The sequence below is a fragment of the Electrona antarctica genome (assembly GCF_951216825.1).
Source record: "Electrona antarctica genome assembly, chromosome: 7".
Taxonomy (NCBI): Eukaryota; Metazoa; Chordata; class Actinopteri; order Myctophiformes; family Myctophidae; genus Electrona; species Electrona antarctica.
The window spans coordinates 44,281,478-44,292,659 of record NC_136812.1 but is presented as its reverse complement, the minus strand read 5'-3'; the positions used below and the strand labels follow the sequence as shown (position 1 = coordinate 44,292,659).

The 11,182-nt window shown below is 42.2% G+C and overlaps 1 protein-coding gene across 1 annotated transcript; it reads left to right on the top strand.

The window, feature by feature from the left end:
• Window positions 1-98: 98 nt before the first annotated feature.
• On the top strand, window positions 99-8,564 carry lpar3 (lysophosphatidic acid receptor 3). The gene is made up of 3 exons (XM_079505678.1): window positions 99-218; window positions 1,590-2,347; window positions 7,848-8,564. The coding sequence occupies exons 2-3, from the start codon at window positions 1,603-1,605 to the stop codon at window positions 8,174-8,176; spliced, it is 1,074 nt and encodes a 357-aa protein (XP_079361804.1). The 5' UTR covers window positions 99-218; window positions 1,590-1,602; the 3' UTR covers window positions 8,177-8,564.
• Window positions 8,565-11,182: the final 2,618 nt, after the last annotated feature.

Sequence of the window (11,182 nt, the reverse complement as noted above, 5' to 3'; positions counted from 1 at the left end):
ACGTCACTTGAGCAAGCCCTAAAGTTTTTTTCCCCTCCCCGTCGTCGTTACTTCACTCACTCACTCACTCACTGCTGTAAGTGCCGTTTGTTCCCTTGAGAAAGTGGCTCCGACAGAAGAATGCAACCGAAAGAAAAGAAAGAAACACTGAATAAGAAGACACGGCCGGGAATGAATCACAACTTTTATTGACACCACGGACGCTTTTCTGCCACCAGGTAAGATTTACCTGATAATGGTGACATTTGTTTCAATCAAGATGATATCCATACAGCAACTCAAATTCTAAAAGTGCGACTGTTTGTGTTTTTCTTTTTGCGCATGTTTGTCTAGACTAGGCTAATTTGTATATCGGCCTAGTGCCATGTTTTGTTTTGTGTATTATAATGTAGTAATAATAGGCTACCACCATCATGGTCGCAACCACTATGGTGGGAGATTCTAGATTGGTGAAACAAGCCACAGATTATAATAGCCTGCATAAGCATAACAAATATTGTTCACCATGACAAAGGAAAGATAATTCAGTGGTTCTTAAACAGTTCAAGGACGCCCTTAGACCGCGTACCCACATTTGAAAATATTTCATGCCAGCTGGAACCCCACTCCCCCAGAGCAGACTTGAAATTAGATTAGATTTAGTATAGAATTATTCAGCTGTCATCTGCAGCCTATACTGATGGGGACGCAACAGTGTGGAGAGTGAATAACCCTACGATGATCTGAATAGTAATTCTTTATACGTTTTCTCATTGGGATAACTTGGTGAAATAATAGTGAGTTTTGCTGGGGAGTGGGGACCCCCTGTAACCAACTCAAGGACCCCTGCAGGTTCGGGTTCGCCAGACCCCACGTCAAGTATAAGATAACTAAATAACTCTGCTTTGCATCCCCTCCCCTGATTTATTTTCCCCCTCTGGTTTATTATGTCATGAATAATTCATATGGGTGATCTATGTGTCACAGAATAAAACTAACTAATCAATTGATTAGTCTTAATCTATCAGTCTATAAATCATTCATGCATTTGCTTTTTTCTTCTTCTGATTAAATCACTCTTTTTTTGCACTTATTTTAGTCAAACATGCATCAGTATCTCGCTAACCTCATGTACTAATGAGAAGCTTTTGTGTTTTAACTTTTAACCTCTAAGCAGCTGCTTCCAGTAAAGCATTTCCTTGACATATATGATGCACTGCCCTTTTAAGCCAAGTCATTTCATCTTCCCCCAGTCCAGAAGTTATTTGGCCTTGGAAAATTGGCATCTTAAGATCCAGTTTATTAAAAATGTTTTGATCTTGAATTTTCATCACACACATCTCATTATGGTGTATATGGATAGAAATCATCATGGGGAGTGAAATGTATCCCTGCATTTAGTATAGGCTACTATCTATCAATTATGAATAATCATGTTATTCCTGTTAAAATATTGACATAACACATTTTTTATGCTATTCCAAACCAAATGTTTGTGGCCCCCAAATCTCCTCAATAAAATAATAGTAAAAGCCTGAATGCTGACTAATCTGAGCACTGGTCCGTAGCCTAACTTCAAACAAGTAATTTTCGTTTTGTCCTCACCACAGACTTCTCATCAAGATGGCCAAGAGAAACGAGTGTCACTATGATGAGCTCATGGGCTTCTTCTACAACAACAGCGTGGGACCACGTAAAGACGAATGGGTCTCGACTCAGCTCACCCTGGTCCAAGTGGTGGGCTCTCTAGCCTGCTGTTTCATCCTATTCTCCAACGCCATGGTCATAGCTGCCGTTATCACTAACAAGAGGTTCCACTACCCGTTCTACTATCTCCTCGCTAACCTCGCCGCCTCAGACTTTCTTGCTGGGATCGCGTACGTGTACCTCATGTTCAACACCGGAGACGTGTCGCGGGAACTGACGGTTAGCGGATACTTCTTCCGCCAGGGGCTTCTGGACACCAGCCTCTCTGCCTCGTTGGCCAACCTGCTGGTGATCGCCCTGGAGCGATACATCTCCGTCATGAACTGGAAGGTCCACAGCAACCTGACGAAGAGGCGGGTGACCTTGCTGATTGTGCTGGTGTGGGCCATCTCCATCTTCATGGGCACAGTGCCCAGCCTGGGCTGGCACTGCATCTGCAACCTGGACGACTGCTCCAAGCTGGCTCCCATCTTCAGCAGGAGCTACCTGATCTTCTGGTCGCTGTCCAACTTGATGCTGTTCCTGGTGATGGTGTGCATCTACGTGAGGATCTACACCTACGTGCTGAGAAAGACGTCGGTGCTGACGCCGCACACCAGTGGCTCTATGAACCGCAAGAGGACCCCCATCAAGCTCATTAAGACCGTCATGGTGGTTCTTGGTAGGTGTCCATTATACACTGTTATGTTATGCACAGGCATTCTTATAGAAACTACAGTAATGGGTGCATACTGGTAGGGTAGGTAGATAACCAGACCAGTGCGTAGACCATATAATCCTCCCCCCCCCTGGTTTTTCCTGTCTCTCTGCTATATCCTAAAACCAAAAACGGCACAAAAAACCAAAATGACATAAAAAGGAGCAGTAGTTTGCAGTGGTTGCTGTTTTATCATATCTTTCATCAGGGTGAAGGGCATGTGCATAGGTTTCTCAAAGTGGGTGCCGTGGCACCAGTCCAGGGGTGCAGGGGTGCCTCAGAATACTCATATTTGGAATTCAATTTACCCTTTAGACTTGGTAAAACGGACCTGTTTGTGACGGTCTTTTTCCATTTACACTAAATCTCTTCACCAAAATAGCAGATCTACAAGCTTACAATGTAATGTGCATAATGTGCTAATATCACTGTAATTCAGTGGTGACCTGAGACAAAAAATGTTGAACCACTGGCATGCATATACAGTACATACATGTGCAAGCCGATCACATATAGTCCCAACAGCTGAGTTACTGCGGTTTACTGATAGAGTAAGCCCAGTACTGTATTCAAGCCATTCTGATATCTTATCTTAAGTATGATTTATGGAGAGGAGAGACTGCAGGGAGATTCTCTGCAAGGAAGGATTGCAGACTACTAGGGTGTAGAACACCAGAGGCACATTGTGTTATCGTGCCACTACAGTTTACTGGCATTTAATTATTCATGGATTCACACGGCATGGCAAATGTCCCCAATATTTTACTGGAAGTCACAAATTTGATGTGAATGTGAATAGATGGGAGGGAAATAATTGATTTAATGTATTATTATTTACACCTTACATACAGTACAATTACTGGTAGATACAATATATACCCTGGGCTCTGTCATTTTCGGTAGGTATAAAATACATGGATATTGATATGAGACATGCCACTCATTCTCGACGCACAATATCCTGATTAGACCCCCACATTTCACATAGCTCTACAAGTCAGAGGAATTTGATCACTGCCTTCCCCCACTCGACCACTCTTTTTACGATCCTCCAGATAGCAACGCTCACAAGCAGAGCGCCGTGAGATGTGTATTGCATTTGTGTATAGTGCAGTCCCTCTGTCACTTATCGTGGACTGGTCTTGTTCATTGTCCCAGTGCTAGCCTGGCTGGGTGGATGGATAGATATGGCGCATAGGAGCTGTCTGTCTGTCTGTGCGTCCTGCTGTGTAATTATCTCTTCCTACAAGGACACACTGCCCTGGCCTGCGAGGCATACCGGCCGCACCGCATGGAGCCTGCACAGACTGCGGCCTCCACTAGAGAACCCCCCCACCCCACCCCCCAAGGAGAACCTATACTTGCGGGCTGCAATTGCTTTCAGATGCCCCATTGTCCCTTGAAATGTTAAACTGTTATTGCTTCAGTGTCCTCCTCAAATTTCCAGCAGAGATTGTTGTGGCGCAATTGTCGTGACAAAAGTTCATCCACTGGGTGTGTTGTAGTGTCAGTTTCATTGTATTTTCATGGTGCCAGCCGGAGTTGTCCTCCTTGATCCATGGACGCTGTGACTGTTCGCATTGTTATTGAATCAGAGTAATGAATTAGTGCCACTGAGTACATAGAAAATACAGTTGTTGTCATACTGAATGAATGACAACCAGACAAAAAACATGAAATAGGCCACCTGGAAATGTGATATCAGTACGCTGTGTGGTGCCACAAAGAAAGTGGAATATGCAAAGGAGAAAGGAGAAGAACCTGAAAAAACTAATTTGAATTGTAATCCGATATTAAAATAGGGTGCATTTTGCATCCCAAAACGCAGTTTATAGTTAAGGGACGCAATAAACCAACGACCTCTGCATCCACTGGATGCACTACTGTACTACTGTACTGTTTTTTATTCTAGCTTATTTTGCTAGCTTTAGTTATAATAATAATTTCTTCTTCTGTTTTCTACATGAATATAACCACATTATAACCATATAAAATGGCTAAATATGACTCCTAACGTCGTTGAAGTGGGACTCATCTAAAAGACCATCCCTGCATCCCGGGACTCATTACAATTTGAATCTATAGTAATGTAAGGAAGAATTTGGGAACACTATTGTTCCTCCTGATATCCTTACATTAAACTAAACAGGGAAAGGGATTAATCATGTTTAAGTTGACATCTGTTCAGACAGAGACCGTAACTGGACAGACCAGTTCAGACAGACACCTTTGAATATTACATATTGTGTGATAAGTGGAAGATTAAAGGAATGAGATAGATATTTTGGGCATGGGGAAGAGTATGTATGTCTAACAAAATATTGGAAATTGTATGATGACCCTATTACTCATGGGTCAGTGGCAGTGTTACCCCTACAATACAAAACATCGACTGTACAGTAAATGCATGAAAGACACATGCGTCTTATTGCTACACTTTGCAGGTCTCAGAAAATGCAGTTCTTGTAGAATGTAGATGGAATGCAGGCACTATGTTTTACAGAAAGCATTTTGTACAGCCACCTATACTAAAAGCACACGCTAGCACAGCACATGTGCTAGAAACATGCTCCCAAAAAACCCAGATGTCTTTTCTTTTTTTCTTGCCAAGATTACAGGGAAGGAAAGTGCACTTTAAAAAGGGGGAGTATGTCATAAAATGCCAGTGGAACCCCATTTGATGGGGTTTCACAAAATCTGCAGCAAATTTCTGCTTTCAGTTTTCACTAGTGGAAACGGTCTAGCATGCTGTGTGTGTGTGTGTGTGTGTGTGTGTGTGTGTGTGTGTGTGTGTGTGTGTGTGTGTGTGTGTGTGTGTGTGTGTGTGTGTGTGTGTGTGTGTGTGTGTGTGAGCGTGTGCGTGCGCACGTGCGCACATGTGCATGTTTCAAGCTGTTTCTCTGTATGGGGTGCTGCTTGTTCAGAATACTATTTGTTTAAAAGGAGAATAGTGGAGCACGCAGATCATTTTAATTGTCTTATTAACAACTTACAACCTGGCATCCCTATTTTGGGCATGCCATTATAGTTGTACATTTTGGTAAAATCTCAAATTGAAGCTCACAACGTGTCGCATCATGACACATTGTAAGCTTGTAGATCGGCTAATAGAAGACAATGGCCCGGTTTCCCAAAGGACACAGGTATGGTGTAGGACATGCTCAGATACCCTCTAGGCCGCACACAGAAGCCTTTGAACATAGACATTCCGTGCATAGATGTGCCACGCAATGGTAGGCCTCAGGCCTGAGGCCTGGTATGGTAGGCCTCAGGCCTCTGGTCTACCATTCTGAAATTAAATTTAATAATATTTGGACTGCTGGACAGCTGACAGTAGGCTCTCTTTACTCTTAAAAAAAAAAAATATATATATATATATATATATATATATGTGTGTGTGTGTGTGTGTGTGTGTGTGTGTGTGTGTGTGTGTGTGTGTGTGTGTGTGTGTATATATATATATATATATCCTGGGTACCATTTCATTTAGGGTATATGATCCTGTCGGGAGCGGATGATATCGTTACGTCATGTTGTAGTATTGTTTTGTAGTCGACAGGCAGGAACAACAGGCGGCAACTTCCTTTTCGGTTTGAGGGGAAAGGAAGTTGCCACCCCGTTGTTCCTGCCTGTCGACTACAAAACAATACTACAACATGACGTAACGATATCATCCGCTCCCGACCGGATCATACAGACTTTTGAAACAGAGACCAGGCTTTCCTCTGAGGTGGTGGAAAGCCTGGTGAGGCGAGGTTAATATATATATATATAATTATTATTATTATTATTTTATTTTTTTTGAGTAAAGAGAGCCTACTGTCAGCTGTCCAGCAGTCCAAATATTATTAAATTACATTTCAGAATGGTTGACCAGAGGCCTGAGGCCTACCATACCAGGCCTGAGGCCTGCCCTGAGGCCTACCATTGCGTGGCACATCTATGCACGGAATGTCTATGTTCACAGGCATCTGTGTGCGGCCTAGAGGGCATCTGAGCATGTGCTGCACCATACCTCTTACACCATGTGTCCTTATAATCTCCTTTTCACATAGTTTTTATGAATGTGCTGTGTTGCTCTTTGGTCTTGAGTTGTTGTGAATTGTGAGAGTAATGGGGAGGCAGGAGGAGGTCACTCTGTATAAATTGTTTTTACAGTCAATGGGGGAAAACACTGTTTTGCGGATGCACTGAAGCTGTTGCTCAGAGCAAGTAATGGCATGTTTAAACAGGCATCTAAATCTCCCTTTAGAATCCCTGTTTTGTGCCCGAACACGTCTGCAATGGGTGACTGAATTGGCTGAATTGCCTTGAGCCAGTAACCGTTATTATACAATGTAGGTGTTGAGAAGACAGTCTTAACCAGAGCGGCTTTGAAAGTGCAAGATCAGAGTAAGTGGCATGAACCCTGCATGGTCAACAATAACATGCTAAATTGTCAAGTAAATAGAGTGTAAAGAAAACAGTTTGGTGCTACAAAGTAACTAGGAAACAAGATAAACATCAGACCTAGCATCTGTCTAAACAACATGGTTTATCAATCGGAGGGAGACATGCAGAAACACTTCATGACACAACACAACAAAAAACAATAGTCACCTTGTTGTTCTTTTAACCTGTAGCCACTTGTTCTAGAAATAGAGCAGTCTCATCATAAATTCCAATGAGGAAGTCATAACAGATTTATGTGCTTTTAGTTTTTAATAGAACCCTCCTTAGATTCTAAGATGCAGTCTTATGTTCTCAAATAAAAAAGCGAGTCTGACTATGACATAGATTGTTATGCTTAAACTAATGAAGCTCCAACATTTTGGAGCGTCGTTAGCTTAAGCATAACCATCAAATATTTGCTGATGTAGTCATGAGTCATTGCGTCATTCCACTGGCATCATTCCCCTGGCCTAGAGGAAAGAGAAACATGTTTGGAATCGCAAAAGTCACTGGTATGAATCCTTGCATTGGCTGGGAAAATCGGGACAAGGAAAGTAAACAAGTAACCTAACTCTTCTTTCCTCAGTAGCTGCTCTCATGGTCACCCAAAGGTGACCAGCTGCTCATTGTCCAGCAGTAGAAGCATAGGGTGATGATGTATGGAGGCAGTTATGTGATGCACAGCAAATACTACTACTAAATGTATAAGTGTATAAGTAGTGGTTTGTGGGGAAACAACACTGATTACACTGATCTTTCTACGTTTATTTTATTTATTTATTTATTTATTAGCATTTCTGCTTTATTTTCTGCTTTTAGTTTTTTGATAGTGACAGTGAGAGAGGAACAGGGGAGGGGGTTGACATGCTGACATGCAGCAAAGAGCCTCTGGTCGGATTTTAACCCCCAACCAGCTGTGGGAAGGATTATGGCCTTATTTACCGTCTGTGGTATGTGCTCTTATCAGATGAGCCACACACACGCGCCAAAAAAACAACAGTCGTTTTTCAACTATTTCTTGTTTCTTTCCTAGGTGCCTTTGTGTTCTGCTGGACGCCTGGCCTGATTGTGCTGCTTCTAGACGGCTTAAACTGCGAGAAATGCAAAGTCATGAGCTTCAAGCGCTGGCTGCTGCTGTTGGCCGTGCTCAACTCCGTCATGAACCCGTGCATCTACTCCTACAAGGACGAGGAAATGTGGACCACCATCAAAAACCTCCTGCGCTGCATCGGCAATGGCACCCGGCGCCAGCGGTCGTCCAAGGCCAACGCCAGGCCGCTCAGCTCAGCTCAGGAGACGGGCACCAGCCAGCCTCCGTCTGAAGAGGCTAAGACTGATGATCAGGGCATGCTGAAGAGCTGAAATTTGGAATTGAAAATTCCTCAGAACCTTTTGACAAAGGTCCAGGCCTTGTACAGAACTGAGAACTCAACATAAAATGCCAGTCCATACTGTGGTCGGACATCCTATCCTACTATCCTACTGTTAAATGAACAAAACTCTGTCAGTTCGTCCTCATCCTTTCTCCTCAGTGGGTTGACCACATGGGCATTCATAATGCAGGGAGTGAGGAAGCTGATTCTTCACGTTTACCAAATTTAAGCTGTTTATTAGCATTTTCACCACTGGCTATGAGATATGTTGGTGCGATCACTGTCCCTAGGCTGCAGGCAGTCCCACAGCTCGGACGGATAGTGGGTGGAAATGTGAAGATATGGATTAGAACATTATGAAGACAGATGTACATGGGCGTGAGTCGTGAGAGACAAACCAAGAGGTACTGTTGTACAGTGGATGTGAAGGCTTGGGGGGACACTACCAGAGTCTTGCCCCCAGTGCCGCACTGAACTTGATGTCATGCACCATCAAGCCCCAAAAGGGGACAGGGATGTGCTATTTAAAAATGTTTTAACAGGGTTTTTATTTTTGTAATACATAATGTCCATTAATTTTCTTTTTCTTTTCGTTTTCCTTTTTGTATGTTTGTGTTCCAGTCCGCACAAATATGCCTGTAGTTTATTTGAACTTGGAGGAATGCCGTGGTCTGATGACTGAAGAAAGATTCTGATATGAAGTACATGCTGTCCTTTTTTCCTTGTTTTGTTTTATTTTTCTTTACCTCAGACAACCAGGGTAAAATGACTCAGACACAGGCTCTGTCTTGTCTCTGATGTCTCCGTAAATCTTGCAGTACAATGACTACAATCCTCTTGTCTGCTACCTGTATAATATCCTAGCACTATTATGGACTAGATAAGAAATCTACTTTGAAGTCATGTGGCTAGTTATAGTCGGGTACTATAATAATACTAGGCTTACGTGATGGTGGGCAGTAGTTAATGCATTATTTAATGAATAATTCCTCATTTTACACAGAGGGAAATATTCTGTCAGCTACTGTATTGTGTAGGTCTACTTGTGCTTCCTTTAAATTATTGTAATGTGTCATTGGGTCCCAAGGATAGACTGCATGATCTGTGGTCTCACTTCAGTCTTGTAATCAAACTCCATCATTTTGGTTTAGTAGAGAAACATTGCCCCTCGTTGCCCCCCCAGTGCAACGAGGGGGGCAACTCTCCTTGTCTCCAGTTTGTACTTGTCAACTACAACTGAACAAATTATGCAAGCTCTCAGCAGCAGCAACAGACTCTTTTGTCCAGGCAAACCTGTTCTCCCTGTGGAATTTTTGACACTTCCTCTGCTCACCTGAGAGCACTATTGAACCGTAAAAGGACATTGCAACACAGGAGTGAGTCCTCCTAAATGTCTGCTGGAGCCGGATGCGACTGAACCGAGCCCACCTACCGTCAGCCGAAAGACATGATGATGAATCATTTACTGGCTCAAATGACACAAACATTACCTGCTGCACAGTATTTATGCTTGTTCAACCACTCCTCCTGTAAAGGAAACGATTAATTTTGGTTTTCACAACATGGAACTGTAGATACCGTATCCTGCATACTGTATGATGGCATACTGTATTTTAGTATAATTTAATACAGTAAGCTCTGCATGGGCTTCTGTGACCTTTGTCCTGTGAAAACTACTCAATCTCCATTGTACTGTTAAAAAGAGAGCACTGGTATCAGAAAGTTAAACGATTCATGTTTTAATTTAACCAATAAACAAATGTTTGGATACATAGATTTTTTGTTGTTGTCAAATAGCAGTAATATATCACGACTCACGAGTCTCTGTGTGTAAACAGGAAAGCATATGATGATGATAGGATTGAGATAACCGTAAGAGTGCACCACAGATGTAAACTATACATTAGCCACAATGCGATGTGTGGCTATGGCTTGCAAATTATACTCCCATAAACAGGAAGGGCAGAAGTGATCTTTGACCACATGAATTGGTCTCCCTCAAGGTAACTCATGAAGAGAAAATTCAGTAGTATTTTTGTGTATGTATATACTCCTAGACAGCAAAGTCCCATGCTTTCGTGTCACAACTGAAATACTGAGCTTTGGAAAATTATCTTAACAGACTCTCGTGATAAATGAGTTGCTCGAAGTTCATGGATGACCGTTGCCCTAGACTGCACTCAAGATGTGGTACTCCAGTGTGATTACGTCTGTAAATCTCTTAATGGTGTGACCTTTGGTTTCCATGGAGTCAAGTGCATTATTGGCTGAAGTGCTTTAGGAAAAGAACACAACCGGAAAGTAGCCTAATGTTCTCTCTACAATTAGACTACACTGCAGACGCATTAGTCACAATAAGCATTATTATCACTCTGAGCTGAGCAGTGCCATTGGAGTGTACAGTATTTATAACCATTCAAAAACTATTTGTGATTTTGTTTTTACATAAATGCCCAGATTGTGAGACATGTAGGACATTGCAGAAGGTGAACACTGTATGCAAAAATTGTATTATGCTCTATGATTTACAAATTCCTATATGCATATTCCATGTGGGTTAAAACTAAGTTCTTTGATAATTATTTACCTACCGGTATATAGTCACAACATGCTAACAACTGCTACTGTCAAATAGACCAATGGATGTCAAACTATGCCATACAAACCTTTGGCAGTCATTTAGCATTTTGTTGAAACTTTCTTTCTCTAATATAGGAGTTTCCAATTATCCCCAACTCCCAATAATTGTTGTAAAATTACAATCATTGGAACTAACAATCCCTAATTATGCATGCATGACACGCCTTGTCAACGTTTTCATTCATATCATGGGTTGCTATCATGTTAATATCATGGTGGTCAAACTGGTCATGTGGATTGAAATTAACCAGTGGAAAAGAACGGGCGCAGTCTGTTGATTGCGTGCTGAAAAAGAGAAAGTAGAGAACCATGTAGGCAATAGGCATACCTTTGGCATGCATAAAATTACACTCTG